Source organism: Asterias rubens, chromosome 22, assembly GCF_902459465.1.
Source record: "Asterias rubens chromosome 22, eAstRub1.3, whole genome shotgun sequence".
NCBI classification, from domain to species: domain Eukaryota; kingdom Metazoa; phylum Echinodermata; class Asteroidea; order Forcipulatida; family Asteriidae; genus Asterias; species Asterias rubens.
Genome location: NC_047083.1, coordinates 1,440,791 through 1,459,036, shown reverse-complemented (window position 1 = coordinate 1,459,036; position 18,246 = coordinate 1,440,791). Strand labels below are relative to the sequence as shown.

The window sequence follows — 18,246 nt, the reverse complement described above, 5'->3', positions numbered from 1 at the left end:
TTTAGATGCTGTTTATCTTACAAAGACTAAATTTACCTTTTCTTAAATATTTAGCCTTAAAGAAAGACTCTGCTAGGGTCGAAACGTCCGGCTATTAACTTTTTGGGGCTTTTAGAAAATACATGTAAAGTCTAAAGAAAAATATAAAAATCATAGAAGTCTTTAATGTCTTCAGTTCCTGCATTTTTTATTCTTTACCCTAATTCTTAAGCGCCCACAACTTTAAAAGATCTGGGTACTTTTGTAAGACACAAAACACAATGTCCAAAGATTTACATTAAACTTACACAGTTTGAAGATATTAATGAATAGAAAGCTTCCAAATAAACTGTACATTGTACATGTATTACTTGCCGAGGTGCTAACAAATTATACGAAAATTATTTTAGCATTTAAAACGCATTAGCCAGTTATGGTAGTTATGTATACGTACATGTACATTGATCGTTTAGAGAAATGAGCAAAACAATTTCACGGATATACATGTAATTGTCAAATTAACCAGTTGTGGTATACATGTACATGTAGATAAATACAGTCAATTAACAGCAGATTGCTATTTCAATTAACAACCCTATTTCTCAAACCTATTTGCTGATGTAACCCGGAAAAAGGGTACACTTGGAAAATAAATGAATAAAACTACACGTACATGTAAATAAAAATGCTAACTCTGGGGGCACTCACTTGAACAAATGACATAAACCAAGATCGGATAGGGCTAAGATGCGAGGAGATGCAAAAAAATAGGAACAGTGACTCAAAATGTAGGTTTCTCAACAAAATAATAAAAAATAGCTTTATTTACTATAAATCAATCAACAAAAACAGTATTAAACAATAAAAACCTCTAGACCAAAACGAATGGACTTGGACCTCGCACTTTAAAATTACTCTGTTTGAAACCTCAACTTAAACAAAGGAAACCTAAACCAAGAACTATTAAAAAACTCAACTAAACCAAAACTAAAATACAAACACAGTTAAACCAGATTAAAACTAAAAACCAGTGCCAAAGAAAAGTTACAAATTAAAATCAAAATGGCGTTAGGATACCGAGTCCAGAATAGCAGAAAATACTTGAAACAGGCAAAATTACATGGTGAAGAAATCAAAACTTGAAGAAGAGAGCTAGAACACATCCCTGCGCTGCCAGGCTGCTATCTGATTATAATTATATACAGTGCACTGTATGGGTGAATACACTACCAAAGGATTAAGAAACTGTTTACCAACATGTAACAAAAGACTTCTAAGAAATAACAACCTACATGTACAGGGGTGCAATAAAACAGCTGAAGGGACAATGTAAACAGGAAAGGGCAATTAACTAGAACCTGGAATTAACTAACTTGAATAATAACACAATGAATTTTCTACCCCTACTACTGTACATGTACACTGACAAAAGTGGTCTTCAAGGAATACCTACACTGGATCTCTTGCACTTACTTTGCCCATTTAGGAATTCACAATTCCATGAAGAACCACCATTATTCGATCATCATTGTAGACTGTAAGCCAAACCCCTCCATCGATGACGCTGACCACTTTGCCCATACGTAGCTCTTGTCTTTGTCCATTTAATCTCTTAATGGAAAAGAAAGACATTCACTCTCTTGTTGTGTCAGTTTTGCTCTTTTGAGAGTGAAAGTCAGTCTGTGTCACTCTTTTTGGGTGTGTAAGAACGAACTTTACTCTAAATCGAGTTGAAAGTACCCGTCTTTCACTCCAAAAAGAGTTGTCCGCCATATGGCCCATTGCAAGAGGGTTATGGCGGACAAACAAGTGGTTGTTCACTCCTTTACATTGAGAGAGTAAGAATTCCATGAAGAACCATTATTATTGTGAACAGCATACTGTAAACAGTAAGGCGCTTCACATCGTACAAAATTTTAAAAAGTGCACAATGTAAGGATCAAACTTCTAAAGAGTTTTAACTTTAAAAACATATACTTAAAAAATAAGTAGTTTGTAAAATACAAGCAATGACAAGAGGATATCTATAACGAGTGAAGTTTATATACTTCAAGTCCCGTTGTGACGTCGTACACGACAAGTCTGGTCTCTGACTCGCATCTTTCACGAAGTGTAACCTTTAGCTGACTGCTTCCCATGAGGTACCGCGAACTGTTTGGTAAAGAACTCAGAGCTCATCCGTTGTTTTATTTTAACAAAAACCGCCCTTGTCAAACACCATGATCAATAACCGGTAGAATTTTTCAGTCTTTGGGCTACAAAGTTATCTGGAAAAAGAAATAAGAGGAAGAAAGATACCACTTCAGTAAAATATTTTGTGATAAAAGAAAAAACACACACAAAACATGATCCTCAATGCTGCTTTTATATACGCCACACATGGGTATGGAGCGCGAAACTAATGCATCCAACCATTGCATTGAATGTTAAACACTTCAATCTGTTAGTTTGTGCGGCAAATGTTATCCAAAAGATAGCTGAGCAAAAAGTGATAATGACATGACTTGTGTCAAACTTTATAAACCTGAAGCGCACAAACTAACTTGTCAACACGAAAGGCTACCAGTCAAAATAACATGTATTGTTCACTGTGCCCCGCTTATTTCAACTTTAGGCAAACAAATGAGTTTATCTTTTTCCCCTGCTGGTCCAGCTTTAGTCTGTCTGCTCGGCTATGGCTTATGGCTGATTTAAGTTTATCTTTTTCCCCTGCTGGTCCAGCTTTAGTCTGTCTGCTCGGCTATGGCTTATGGCTGATTTAAGAACTTATCTACTAGACCTTTATCACGCTGTCACCATCTTGGTCATGTTCCCTGTTTCCAATAACAGTAATGAATGCTAACATTCATTGCGCAAACATGGCACCAGACTATTATTTTGTCCAGCCTCAGTTTGGTTACAATGAGTTGGAATGGAGTAAAATCAAGATGCCCACACCGTGATAAAGGTCTATACGAACTGCTACCAAACTAAAAGATATAACAGCAGCTGTACAAAACATTTCAAACGACTTGCCAATTTTAAGAGGGTTTTGTTTCCTCAGCAAATCCTTGGTCTTTGACTGTCGCTCCTTGGGGTCACGTTTTGGACGTTCAACAATTTCGTCTTCTTTCATTTCTATATCTGGAGGAGAAGCTGTATTTTACGAAAACAAAATTAAGTATATGGGACCAACGAATACGGAAAAATGAGATATCGAACCTAGCTCATCAAATTAAATCGTCAGTAAAAATGAAAAGGTCGTGCGAAAGAAAAAATTTACATTGTTAAAGGCATGCAGTGGACATTATTGGTAATTTCTCAAAATAATTATTAGTATAAGAACTTACTTGGTATTCGAGTAATGGGGAGCTGTTGATAGTATAAAACATTGTGAGAAACAGCTCCCTCTGAAGTAACGTAGTTTTCGAGAAAGAAGTTATTTTCCACGAATTTGATTTCGAGACCTCAGAATTAGATTTTGAGGTCTCGAAGTCAAGAATCTGAAAGCACACAACTTCGTTGGACAAGGGTGTTTTTTCTTTCATTCTTATCTCGCAACTTCGACGACCAATTGAGCTCAAATTTTCACATGTTTGTTATTTCATGCATATGTTGAGACACACCAAGTGAGAAGACTGGTCTTTGACAGTTACCAATAGTGTCCACTGCCTTTAAACATTCAATTCACACACTCAGTCTAGTATAAAACAAAGTTGAATGTGACACACATTTAAGTAGGTGACATTTAAGCACTTTTCAAATCCCTATAGTGCCTCACTTCCATTAGATACGATTATTCCAGATAATGTTATTAAATTGAATTGATACCAACCCTGTGAAATGTCATCAGCAGTTCCTTCATCCATCTCCACTGAGGGCGTTTCGTGCTGCTGATCGTAACCTACGTCATCACTGACGCCATTATGCGGCGTGTCATCCGCTACCTCATTACCGCTTTCGGAAACCATGGATTCATCGTCGCTTGAAAAGCGATCTGGGTATCTGCTTCCATTTGATTCTGGACCAACACCAGGAGATGGTTCACAGTAGTCAGATTGGGGAGAGACTACCGGTCTTTGGGCGCGAACATGACCGTCTTGGTCAGCTTGGGGACTTGGAAGCGTTGATCCAGGGATGCCAGTTTTTGGTGCATCATCTTGGTCTGCAAGAGGAGCTTGAGGGCTTGTTTGGAGCGATGGTTCAGGGATGCCAGCTTTGGGTGTGTCATCAAGCCAGCGATTTATCGTGTTCGAACCCGGGGAAGGGTAATATGGGTCACTTTGAATCTGGGCGTTGTAAGGTAATGAAAGAGGAGGAGCGTCTTGTTCTTTCTGAGACGGGTTGTCACTAGAGGGTTCTTGAGGGGTAACGTTTGGAAAAGGATTGGGATGAGGTGACGGCTGTTTCATGATTGATTCAGGTTGTTGAGTTGGATCTTTTTTATGTGGATGTTGAACATCTTCGGAGTTTGGATTGACAGTTGGATCGAGGAGTGGATCTGTAGGACTTGACTCAGTATTGAAGTCGTTATTAAGAGCGGGTTGGGTGACTTGTGGCTTAGCAGATTGTTCTTCGGAGCTTTCTTCAGGAGCAACAGCATCATCATTACCATCAGGACCACAATGTGCACTGCCCGAATAACCGGAATCTGGAGATAAAAACCAGTCACAATACACATATCAATACAAAAATTCTCCAGAGTTTTTAAAGGAATGTTATAGAACTGGTAAGAAATCAAAACTTGTCTAAGATCACAGATCTACATTTCGGGTTTTCACTATTTTCTTGTGACCCATATGGCCGAACTATCTCAAACTTCTACAGGTTTGTCAGTATGGTGGATTACATAAAGTGCTTACACTGCCAGCACCTGTTTTGTTAGCAAAAACTTGTTTCCATAATGTTCCTTTAATACAAGCGAATGAAAGCTAGACTTACAGCAGTTAAAAATATTGAATTATTAATTTCTGTGAAACTGTTTTTCCAGAAAGCAATATTTTTTGGGGGGAGTTCTTTATTAATCAGGCAGAAACGTGTGCAATTTTTTTTGACACTTTAATGCAGTCCTGCCGAGGGTCCAATTTCATAGAGCCGCTGCTGAGCACACAAATTTGCTTGGCATGAAATTTCTTCCTTGTAAAAAAAAAAGGGAAATTGAGTTAAATTAATTCAGTTTCAATGTGCAATATGCAATGTGTTGATTTAAGGTAATGGCTAACTATTCCACATATTTTTTTTTTACCAATTTGCCTCCGATTTTATTTCAATTTTTAAATTAATGTAATTTTTTTGTAATTCAGCCTTTGTGCTGTGAGGAATTGTTTGTAATATACCATTCTATCTATCTATTACCAACCAAATTTCTATTTGTTGCATATTGCTTGTTACTGGTATTCAGCTGTTGTTTGCTTATTCTGAAAATCACGTGGAAATTTGATTGGTATGATCCTGTTTTTATCAAGGAAGAAATTTAACGCTAGCAAATTTTGGTGCTTAGCAGATCTATGGAATTGGGCAAACTAGTAGCAAACTCTGAAGGAAAAAAAAACCACAGTCTGGGTTTTACAGGCTTCATGAAATTAACTTTTTAATCTTATCACCCGTTACATGCAAGGGGAATTATTTTGTCAATGTGCATGCTTACCTGGAGTTAATCGAAGCTCTGTTTCTTCATCAGTTACGTTGCCAGTATCTCTTCCCGTTGCATGCTTAGAATTTCCCGCAGCTTGATTGACCACTCCTTTTGGTTTCAAAGAATCTTTGATCTCACTTTGAACATTCTTTGACTTTTGATAAGGCGTCTTTCCATGAGTTTTTTTACGTTTCGGAGGGATCTTTCCATAGGCAGCTGGTGATTGCTCAGGTGCTTTGCTCTGTTGGTTCTCGTCTTGTATTACGTCATTTTGTTTCTGTGAAGATGTGTTATCCGAGGCTGTGCTTGTCTGTATTTCAGATGATGCTCCATTAAATGCATCTGGAAAAAATTTGGATTTTTGTGAATTTATAAATTCAATAATATTAAAGCATCATAATTAGCCTGAATATCTGACGTCACACTTCAAGACTCAAAAATGAGGCCAAATGTCCCAATTTGGCGAATACACGCAGTTATGGCTACGACTACGACTCAAGCTAGCTTGGCCCCGCAGTTGTTTTGACAATATTGAGCGTGCTTTGCGTACAGGGCTTCAGACGAGAGGACGGAGCCTGAAGCCAAATCCGAAGCCAAATCCAACGCCAAACCCGTGGTTTCAAAAAGGGCCTAAGGATATCTACAGTTTTTTGGGTTCAGTGGGAGACATTTGACTACAACTGTCACTAGAGGGCAGCAGACATACCGGTCCTTTGCTCGCGAGCTCTTAATAATTATAATCCACACTTATAACTACAATACCTGTTGGGCAAGCAGCTTCATCCTCAGTAACTGATATCTCTGAAGGATCCTCTCTTTGAAGGTTCGCCTTATCTTCGGTCAGATGAGGCTCAGAATTAGCTTCATTTATGTTGTGACGGGGTTCTACTTTCTGCAGAGGTTCACAAGTAACCTCTTTGGGGGACGTCTGTTGATCGGAATGCTCTTGAGGGTCATCACGAGTATCCGGAGTCTCCTGAATAACAGAAACGTCTTGAAGATTTGTCTCATCAGCTTCGTACCCTTCTTGAAGTGTTGAATCCGCCATGTTTAATTGCCGTGGACTTGTAAGTGAGTTCTCGTGCATCTCAACTTCCAAGTTATGTTGATCAGATGGAGATGACTCTGGAACTGAAATTGTTAAAAGAAAAATTATTTTCACGGTCACGGAAGATGGCAACGTTGAGTGCGTTTTGGCGACCCTAACCAAAGCCCAAACAGAGTCCACAAGTCGGTTAGCGGTTGGTCTGAACAGCATCGTCACCGCGCTCAACCGAACACGCAACTCGCGAAAACGCTCAACCGATGACCAATGTCTCTGACTGGGGTCGCCAAAATGCACTCCTTGAGTAATGTTTATCTTTGTTTGAAGATCAGAATTGGTGAACAGTAAAGAAGAACTATTAAAGTGATAAAACAGTCGATGCTTCGCTAAGACATGGCCTTAAGCCCGGTTCATACTTCCTGCGAATGTGAAGCAAATCTTGACGTCACAAATTCGCAACGAACAATTCGCAGCCGTTGCCTTCTGCTCTACCCCCTTGCGATAATCGCTGCGAAAGGAGGGTGTGACGTCAATTTCACGTCAAATTCGCTTCGCATTCGCATTCGCAGGAAGTATGAACCAGGCTTAAGGGTCACACGAGTTTAAAATGAAAACATTATTTGAGACCAAACCGGCTCAGCCAACACTCAAACTAAAGAGATTGACACAGGGTTGTACCTGCAAGTTTACCATTTATTTATAGTATCTTCCACTTTAGGAGCCGTCCGTAAAAAAAACAAAATGTTTTAATTATAATTTACAAAGTATTTACTCACCAGCTTCCACGGAAATTGTTTGATAGGATGCGCCCCCCTTTCCGTCTTTCTTCTGCTTTGGTTTTCTTCGATTCCGCTTTGTGGGTGTTTTATTAATGACATGATTGTGAATGTTAACAACAATATTTTGGGCTTGGGTTAGCATTCGACGGAGGAAGAAACTACTAGAACCTGATGGGTGGATCTCAACATGTTCTGTCATTGAGAGAGAATGAAAATGAGATAAAAATGTTTATTGAAAAAGAAGAGAATTGGAATTAAGTGTACTCATCCAAAAACCAATGGTGTAATAATTCATTGTTATGACAATGTTTCTTGAAACTAGTGGATTGGAACAGAAATGTACTCTTCCAGTATAAATGATATACCGTCCCAATGGTATGTTTCTTGATAAAAAGCCAGAGGATATGAATTGATTTTACTCTAACCAAGGATGTAACCATCCCTTGTTATGACAATGTTTCTTGAAAACTAGAGGATTGGAATGAAGGCACTCTTCCAAAAAAAAATCAACAGTGAAAAGATGTACACAAATTGTGACAGACCCCAGTAAGTACGTTTTAGTTTTGCGATATCATCGAGATTTAGTACTAATTTTTTTCAGACAAATTGCAAGTTTGGTGAAGTTTTCCACAAAGTCCATCCTCATATACCATGTAAGTTTTGTGAACACAATTGTTATTTCAATGTCGTGCGAAACAATTCACTATCAGTTTCAATAACATAATTCGGGCCACAACTGCAAATGTTTTGCTGTTTCGGAAATAAGTCTTGCTTTAAAGACACTGTACACGTTTGGTTATTGTCAAAAAATAGTGTTCTCACTTGGTGTATCCCATCATAAAATAACAGGCCTGTGGAAATTTAGGCTCAATTGGTCATCGAAGTTGCGAGAAAATGATGAATGAAAAAAAAACCCTTGTTGGACGATTTTGTGTGTTCTCAGATAGGAATAAAAGACTTCTAGCTAGAAGTCTTTTATTGTTTTAGTGAGAATTTACCTCTTTCTAAAAATCTATGCTACTTCAGAGGGAGCCGTTTCTGACAATGTTTTATACTACCATCAGCAGCTCTCCAATGTCCGTTACCAAGTCATTTTTTAAGTTAATATTTGTTTTGAGTAATCACCAAACGTGTACCTTCCCTTAAAGATAAACATGGCCAGCTCTATGCTCTCATTTTTTATACTTAGATCGGACAAACAATTCCTCTACTTACCATGATCGTCTAGATTCAGTTCTTGAATTTGCGATGTTTGGGGCATTAACGTTTGGCTTTCATCTTTAAAGAAATTAGAATAAAACGGAGAGCATTATTTTTATTTCACACTTGTAGAACACTATTGCTTTAAACACAGTATCCCTATTTCTGGAAAAAAATTGTCGAGCAATTATAGTTAATGGAAGTGTAGGCATCTTGCAAATAAAAACAAAACCACAAACAAAGCAGTACTATTTTCCCCCGTTTTTTGTTTTTAAATGTGCAGTAAGATGTTGTACTGTTAGTTTTGTAAGACAAACGAAAATGGAATAGGCCGTTTTATACTGGTTTATTTCTAACTTTTGTTGCTAATAATCGACCAATCATAATCGATAATTCAACTTAGTTTGAAGATCATTTGCTCACCATTTTCGACTAGTTTAAGCTCTTCAGATTGTGATGCTTTGTCTTTAATAGTTTGCCTCTCGTCTGTGTTGAAATAGGATATAACAAATCGAAAAAAATTGTATCAATTGGTGCTTGTACAAATAGACTAATGCATTCAGAGTCGTTATTGGTTTAGGCCGTTGCATGTTGTTACTTTTTGTGCTTTTCAGGCCGGCCTATAAGTTGGTTTATGGATTGGGAGCCCATAGACCAATACAAAATAAATTAACATGAAACGAGACGATTTCCGGTTGTATAAAACAAAATCAACAAAATATTAAAAATTAAAAAAATTTATATTCAAAAAGAAGCAAATAAAACGTGTCCTGACGACTTTGTTGAATTTGTGTGGTATTTTCCACAGCCGTCCCACCCTTTGTAAACACGAAGACAATTAAGAACAGTCAATAAATTAGCTGCCCTGTAATTTAAAGCCAAACTTACACTTATTTGTAATAATAACACAAAAAGAAAAAGAAAATAAACCAAGTTAAAGATTCTGTAAATGAAAAAATCAAATCAATTTAGCTGTTGCAAACCGCTTACCAATCCAAAGGTATGAGATAATGGCATGATATTAAATGTTTGACTCTAGCAGAGTATTTAAGCAGAGTCTTAAGCAGAGTCGACTCTGCTATAGGTTTTGAATTGTCGGGCCACATCTGAAAATTATTCAATTACCCATTTAGAAGAAAAAAATAACGGTTTCGAAAGTTACTGAACCATTAAAAGAGTACCATTTGAAAGATGCGAGTCTTGTTTCCCAAAATGCTTTGCTCTTCAAACATGTAAAGGAAACACAGTCATGAACATCGACGCAGCCAACGTGACTTGATGTGCAGTCTGGTTCTTTTTATGTTACATATACATATGACACTATAGGAACATAGGGGACCTGACTAATTAGACCATCAAGCCTCGCTTTAGTGGCCTAACTCCATATTGCAAGTGAACAGGCACTAATAAAATGAACTACTACGGTACCTTGAAGTGTTACAAAGTAGCATCCTTTGTCTTCTGGTTCGATCTCAACCTCGATCTCAGTCTTTTCGGTAGATGTAGGTGATTGGTATTTTGAGTCATCAGACTCCATCGTATTAGCTTCGACGTTTGGAGATCTCACGATCTTTCTAAGAAAGGTACGTCTCCTTATTACTAAAATAAGCATGATAATCAAAGACAGACCTAAAAATAACAAGATAAAGATGATCCATGTCGCACCTGTAAGATAATAATAAAACAGAATTATAGATAATGAAAATTAAAAATATGGAGGCTAACAATGTTTTTTCCTTAAGAAAACGTTATCTCATAAATTATTTGTTTTACTCATTTCTCAAAAACCTACAGCACCTCAGTAAGACAAATTTCCAAGGTAAACTTTCTACTATCATAGTCTTCAAACTGTGTAAGGTTAGGGTTAGGGTTAGGGTATAACTCGGGCGATGTGTTTTGTGTTAGGAAAAAGTACTTATTACCTAGACCCTTTAACAGATGGCAGAATTGCTTGATTTAATCGTAAGTAAATAAAAAATTGTAATGAAAACCGGCACGTTAATCCGGAGGTCGTTGGTTCGAATCCCACTCTTGTCAATTCTTTGTTCAACCCCAAAAAAATCATTTCAAAATTTACCCAGTCAGTTTCCCTTGTGGTTTATATTGATATCTGAAACAAAAAGTCGCATCCCCTAAAGGTGATCCCCTGGCTGCCGCTTCCCAGGTTGTATCGTAATTTGGGTGTGATCCCCGGCTACACGGCAGTTAACGGTTGTATGGCTTCTGACTGGCACCCCCACACAAAGATATTGACAAAATAGGGACACCGCCAATATAGGGCTAGATAGCTCAGTTGGTAGAGCGCCGGCACTTTAATCCGGAGGTCGTTGGTTCGAATCCCACTCTAGTCAATTCTTTGTTCAACCCCAGAAAACCAATTCGTGCAAATTTATTTATATCATGTAATGTGGAAACCATTGTGCTATTACAGACGAAATATTGTGAAAGAAAGAACAATACATTCAAACCATGGAAGAAGAATAAAACACCGATGAAAAAAACCTGAAATTTACTTTGTAGAATTTTCAAGTGAAATATTTGCTTTAAAGTATCCTTTAATCTGTCAAGCTAATGTAGTAGGCATGGTGACTGCATGCTTGCCTATTTATTGTACCTGATACAACTTGTAGAGCGACCTCTGCACCGAAAGGTTGAAGTGGGATGGCTGCACCGGTCGCATTACAAACAAACTTCGGCAAGCAATCATCAGAGAAGCTCCCTGCTTTGACGGTGAGCTGCTGGTACTGGTTGAACAACTTGGCATCATCATCAAAACTCTCCAAAGACTCCTCCTTAAAGTTTGTATCACACTTAGAGACGTCATTCCAATACAAGGTTACCTTGGGGTAGACATTGAGTACGCTGCATTTGAGTTGAAGATCTTTATCAGGGTTAAAGTTCACTTGACATCCATCTCCAGGCAGCGGTTCACAGCCTGTTATAATCGGCCTCTCTTGATTTGTGAGGACTAAGAAGAGAAAATGAACTTATTATTTATTTTAACCATAGCGACTTTTTGCATTCATTTACAAAATTCACTTGCGTTGAAAGTATTCGTATAGTGGGAAAAGCACGTTACAAACACTAGCTTACTGTAACAGGTGTGAGAAAAATCAGAAAATACTAGTTGAAAGATTGCTTCTGACTTTTTCCTCAGTAAAATAATAAGGATGTCAAAACTTAACCAATTGCATTTCACTTTGTTTTACTCATTTCTCAAAAACCTACAGCACCTCAGTAATTTGGGTGTGATCCCCGGCTACACGGCAGTTAACGGTTGTATGGCTTCTGACTGGCACCCCCACACAAAGATATTGACAAAATAGGGACACCGCCAATATAGGGCTAGATAGCTCAGTTGGTAGAGCGCCGGCACTTTAATCCGGAGGTCGTTGGTTCGAATCCCACTCTAGTCAATTCTTTGTTCAACCCCAGAAAACCAATTCGTGCAAATTTATTTATATCATGTAATGTGGAAACCATTGTGCTATTACAGACGAAATATTGTGAAAGAAAGAACAATACATTCAAACCATGGAAGAAGAATAAAACACCGATGAAAAAAACCTGAAATTTACTTTGTAGAATTTTCAAGTGAAATATTTGCTTTAAAGTATCCTTTAATCTGTCAAGCTAATGTAGTAGGCATGGTGACTGCATGCTTGCCTATTTATTGTACCTGATACAACTTGTAGAGTGACCTCTGCACTGAAAGGTTGAACTGGGATGGCTGCACCGATCGCGTTACAAACAAACTTCGGCAGGCAATCATCAGAGAAGCTCCCTGCTTTGACGGTGAGCAGCTGGGTCTGGTTGAACGTCTTGGCATCATCATCAAAACTCTCCAAAGACTCCTCCTTAAAGTTTGTATCACACTTAGAGACGTCATTCCAATACAAGGTTACCTTGGGGTAGACATTGAGTACGCTGCATTTGAGTTGAAGATCTTTATCAGGGTTTACTTGACATCCATCCCCAGGCGGAGGTTCACAGCCTGTTATAATCGGCCTCTCTTGATTTGTGAGGACTAAGAAGAGAAAATGAACTTATTATTTATTTTAACCATAGCGACTTTTTGCATTCATTTACAAAATTCACTTGCGTTGAAAGTATTCGTATAGTGGGAAAAGCACGTTACAAACACTAGCTTACTGTAACAGGTGTGAGAAAAATCAGAAAATACTAGTTGAAAGATTGCTTCTGACTTTTTCCTCAGTAAAACAATAAGGATGTCAAAACTTAACCAATTGCATTTCACTCCTTCCTCAAAGACGCTATCGCCTCAGTGCTACACAAACTACACAAAGGAAGTTTTTATTTGCATTATTTACATAATAAAAGAATTTAGATTATCATTAACTTCGTTATGAGCACTTTCACCGTTTCCTGTTAAGTGCTGTATTTAAAAATTATCTCGAGACTGTGCCCGGCTCCCGTCAGCATCTACCAAACCGTGCATTTTCCGTATTCTTACCTACTCCAGTGACATTAACGAGTCCTACTGCCATGCCGTTCAGAAAGCGATGACACCAAAATCGCCGGTGAGGGCGCTGTAATGACAGTATCTGCAAGTCTCCGCCATTCACGATCTGATAGTCACCTTTATATTTATCAAGTACCAAGGTGTCTTCATTCGAGTATTCGGCACCAATTATATCAGTATCGACTCCTTCTCCTTTATCAAGGGACCAGTAGGTTGCGGAGGCATCTATGGTTGAATGGGGACATTTGATTCGACCGCCATTTTGTCGGTCGACATTCTGTGACAACAATGCCATGTTTATTGAGTCCATGGAAACAGCATCTGCTGGAAATGTAGAGTCTGGAGAGATGGAGGAAACACAAAAACAAGAAATTGATAATGTGCAAACAAGATTTCTGCACTTTATTCCTCGGGAGTGCAGAAAAAGGTGTTCAATTTGTGAGTAACACAAATTGAAAAAGTTAAATGAAGACTTCTTACTGAGGATCTTGACAGTAACCAGGCCATGCCTTTCTTTTTTCTTAGCTGTATAGGTACGACTCGGCAACCATAACCAGCTGTTTATCTATGAGTAAAAGAAACTTTTGAAATAGTAAAACGAAGACTCTTACGAAGATCTCTTACCGAGGATCTCGACATTAACCAGGCCCTGCCTTTCTCTCTTCGTAGCTGTTGGTACGACTCGGCAATCGTAAAGTCCTCCATCGTCATCAGTGACGTTGTAAATTATGAGGCCCGATTGATCATCCATCAACTGGTACCGTTCAGCTCTGATGTTTTCCAGCTGATCAGATAACCTGATCACAAGGGTTTCACCCCTATACCAGAACACTGAGCTTAGTCTTTCCCCAAATCGCCAAGTTGTACATCGCAGGTAGTGCGTTTGGTTCTTCTGGAAGTATGCCGTTTTGGGGCTGGTAAAGAGGGCGTCTTTGTATAAGGGTGTGTGATCACCTGTAAAATGAACACCGAGAGATAAGTATGTAGTTTCGAAAAGGAGTTGTTTGCATTGCAAGGTGCGCCAGTGCTTTTCATAACCAAAACCAAATTTAAAACAGGCGAGAGAATTTTATGTGAACATACAGTTGAAGTTTTAAATGTCAGCTTTACAGAATATTGTTTGAATCGTTTGTCTGATTAAAGTTGGATAAAATATACTTCTTCCCTTTTGTGCAAAGTTCATAAATAAACTGTTTTTCACTTTAGTGGCTGCTTCTGTTACAATAGTGATTTGCATTATGTCGTGTTGTCAACTGCTAGGGTCGCAACGAGACGCCCAGGAAAATTGTGTTTGCTCAATTATTAAAACATTATCTGCATCTCATTATAAATCAACATTGTATCAAGCCACAAAAATTAATTATTATGTAAACTTTGTACAACTAGGTGAATTAGATTTATTGTGATCAAAATATAAAATAAAAAAAAATAAAAATGTATTTGTGTGAATAATATTTATTGCCTCACCGTTTCGTTTCTTTCGATCATTTGTCACATCCACAGTTTTTGGAGCACAGCACACCACTACCATTGTCAGCGGTAGGGTGATAAGACAAAATAAAACTACTTTCATGTCTTTGAGTAGGCCTATTCAGAGCTAGATTTATGCAACCGTAATGTGGCTGAATTTCTGCAAAAAGAGAAAGAACAGTACAGTATTATTTGAGTTGCATGAGACGTTGCAAAGCCTGTGTGTTATGTCAGTTATATATCCATGTCATTTATATATCAACTAACAATTCTGTGTCAATTGTGTTGAGAACTGTTGAATACAAGATTAACTAGAGATTGAGAGGTGTTCGGTTTCAGCATGGAGGAATTAATTTATTCCTCCATGGTTTCAGGGAGTAAAAGCCTGGATTAAAAAACAAATATTACACCTTGCTTTGTTCTCCAGATTTGTAATAAATGATTCAAGTTGCAAAAACTGTCAAAACAACATGATTACGTCATCTAGTAAAAGTGTATGTTTGGTGACGTCATCGGTTATATTTTTTAAAGCCAGACCTTTGCCAGACTTGTATGCTGTGATGGTCAAGCATCAAAGGATGTATATTTCAACCTAAAAGGTAATAAATAACGCCTTTTCAAATCATTTTACTGTCACTCCCGGTTTGAACAGGTTCAAAGGTAAACAAAAGTTCACCAACATATCCATTTTTGTAAAGTACGGAAGCTCTTTCATTTGATGTATAGATTGTCAAAATAGCTTGTGTGGTTTAGGAATTGTGAACTTATGAAATATTGACGAATGTAGAAGAGATTTACCTTAAGTAAGGGGCATGTATGATTTAAACGCCTTGAACGAAGACTATTCTACATTAAGCTTTTTCGCGCTCTATGGACGGTCCCTGGAGCGCGACTCTGCTGCACCGCTAACACTACACGTTGTGTGTATGCCTACGTGCAATGTTTATGCACATACCAATGGGGGATTTACAATGTTCTTTAGACGTGAATTTTGACATTTCCAACCTCTCTTTTGAGCCGGAAGACAAAATAAAAATGGGGTCATGTCTGTGAGACGTTTATGGAGTTTTTCAATTAATATTCTGATGATGTATTGATTGTAATAATCCCTCGTGTAGATCAAAAGTTATAATTATTTGAAATAATAAAGTTTGAATTTTCATAACTCAAGAACAAATGACGTCATCAAGGCATCACTTCAACAGTTTCTTCTCCTAATGAATATCTAACTATGTGTACAGTTTCAAATTCATACGATCTTTGGATAGATGTTTCTGTTATAGGGGACAAGGGACGTACAGAAGAAGAAGAAGAAGAAGTATCAATAAAAATTAAAAAACGAACAAAAATAAGAGGTGTTCCGGGCTGTTGGCCCGAACACCTAATAATAACGCACTTCAATTCATATCGAGTCAGTGTTGTTAATTTTTGTGTTTGTTTGTTTTTTGGTCTGTGGCTGTGCACATTCCGGTTTGAAAATCCAATGTTATAAAATTTTAATATAATACAGTGATTATTAACACTTAAGGGGCCTTCCATACCGTCGTCGAGATCATTGATAACTACTCCTAGAACTATGAGTTTCGTTCCGCTATCGTCTCCACGATTCCCCCCCATGAACCTCATTCATAATTATATATAGAGGTAGCCCCACTTGTGTGGCCAAGGCTAGCTAAATCCTAAGAATAAGGATTCAGCTAGCCTTGGCCACACAAGTGGTGCTAATATAGAGGGTGAATCTCACAAGACACGCAAATCATTTTGCCATTTAAAAGGTCTATTAGCCCACCTTGTTGAGCTGTTAATGGCTCCGCTTGGTCTCATCACTGTCACCATTACAGCCCACCTTCGATACATGTCTTAAAGTTTTCAAAGGTCGCAAAATGCGTGGTAGTTTGATTGCAAATTTGTCCCATTTAAAAAAGTCCTATACTACTCCAACATACCTCATTTTATTCCTTACATTTGTGGAATTACTATGACACATAACAGGTCTCACTAAACGATGACTTTGTCCAGATGTAATGATTTAAAAATTGGTCCAAAAAAACGTGTAAAAAAATTACATTTAACATGACATGTGTTCTTGGGCGCCGCCATGTTTTAATGATTCTCTTCTTGTTTGACGTGAGAAGTCAGGGCACCAGGCAAATCTTGCAAGTCATGAATATCCAAGAGGTAATGTCACGTGACGCGGTATGGCTACGCTGATTTATCAATTTGCGTGGTGTACAAGGTAAATATGAATATGTAAGAGGTGACGTTGCGCGGTGGTAGTTTCCATAATATAGCTCATCTCTACGTCACACGCACATGCCTAGCGATCATGACGTCACGATCAACAGGAGCCTTTAACAGCTAGCTCAACAAGGTGGGCTAAGTAGGCTAGGTACGACCCGTGCTGAGATCAGACCGATAAGCGGAGCCATTAACATTATTAACAGCGCAAAAGGTGGCCTAAAAGTCTATGTACTTTTTTCTAACACAATTTCACAAAACACAATGGACGGCTTATCATTAAACTTCACAGTTTGAAGATAATGATAGTAAAAAGCTTACTGAGGTGCTGTGGTTCTTTAGAAATGTTAAAAAATGATAAATGATTTTTGTTTTTTATCAAATTAATTATGATGATCGTAAGTGAAGTCATATTATTGTGACGAAAATGTCCCCAAAAATTTGTGAATTTCGTCAGTCTTACCTTTGAGCTACTCTACTTAAGATGTACTATATTTTCAGCATTTTTTCCATCACTTTTACTGGATTTATTTCCGATGTAAACATCCACTGGTGGTGTGTAGCGATGACATTTTATCCACGTGTGCTATGTTTGTACACATGTCAGATTATGTCAGATTCATGGCGAGCTCCGCTCATACGCCGTTGCTGCTTCTAGTCTAGCATGTTCTAGAAGCTTCTCTTCTAGTCTTGGTTCCAAGACCATGGGGTTGCGTGGTCACACACAACCAACGTTCCCATTATGCACGGCAAAAACTGTACACGCTTGTAATGAACGAACGCTAGCGGGCGCTCTGTTTCTCTGAGATCCGGAAATAGACCTTTTCGCAAATACTGGGGCGCGCGCGTAAAGCTTGGAATTAGGTGCATTGTGGTCTAGCTGGTATCCAAATTTGATCCATATCTATCCCACAATGCACCTCATTCCACAGTCTGCGCTTGCGCATTGGTATTTGCGATAAGGCCTGAGAGAAACAGAGCGCCCGCTAGCGTTCGTTCATTACAAGCGTGTACAGTTTTTGCTGTGCATAATCGGCACGTTGGTTGTGTGTGACCGCGCGACACCAATAGTCTTGGAACCAAGACTACTTCTCTTGTAGACCTTTTCGCATTGCGCAAGTGCAGACTGTTAAATGAGGTGCATTGTGGGATAGATATGGATAAAATTTGATAACCAGCTAGACCACAATGCACCACGCGCCCCAGTATTTGCGAAAAGGTGTGCATAGGCGGAGCTTGATGCTCACGTTTTGATCACATGCACAGATCTTGGGCATAGCGTAGAGCTCTGGGGCCAATTTCATAGAGCTGCTTAAAGGATCACGTTGCCTTGGATCGGTCGAGTTGGTCTTAGAAAATCGTTCTGTAACCGTTTGTTGTAAAATGTATATGGTTAGAAAGATATTGTAAAAGTAGAATACAATGATCTACACGGCCG

The 18,246-nt window shown here is 38.4% G+C and overlaps 1 protein-coding gene across 3 annotated transcripts; it reads right to left on the bottom strand.

The window, feature by feature from the left end:
• Positions 1 to 1,706: 1,706 nt before the first annotated feature.
• On the bottom strand, positions 1,707 to 17,427 carry LOC117305285. Of its 3 annotated transcripts, none has more exons than XM_033790128.1 (15): positions 17,272 to 17,427; positions 14,568 to 14,730; positions 13,725 to 14,054; positions 13,092 to 13,439; positions 12,297 to 12,644; positions 11,232 to 11,585; positions 10,046 to 10,282; positions 9,041 to 9,103; positions 8,633 to 8,695; positions 7,415 to 7,615; positions 6,356 to 6,724; positions 5,606 to 5,935; positions 3,794 to 4,609; positions 2,995 to 3,114; positions 1,707 to 2,246 (listed from the first exon to the last, which is right to left on the bottom strand). In XM_033790128.1, exons 2-15 carry the CDS (start codon positions 14,671 to 14,673, stop codon positions 2,203 to 2,205), a joined length of 3,729 nt encoding a protein of 1,242 aa, XP_033646019.1. In that variant the 5' UTR covers positions 14,674 to 14,730; positions 17,272 to 17,427; the 3' UTR covers positions 1,707 to 2,202. The 3 variants fall into 3 exon arrangements, with proteins under 3 accessions (XP_033646019.1, XP_033646021.1, XP_033646022.1); XM_033790130.1 differs by having other exon boundaries at positions 7,415 to 7,609; XM_033790131.1 differs by lacking the exon at positions 11,232 to 11,585.
• Between the last annotated feature and the right edge of the window lie 819 nt (positions 17,428 to 18,246).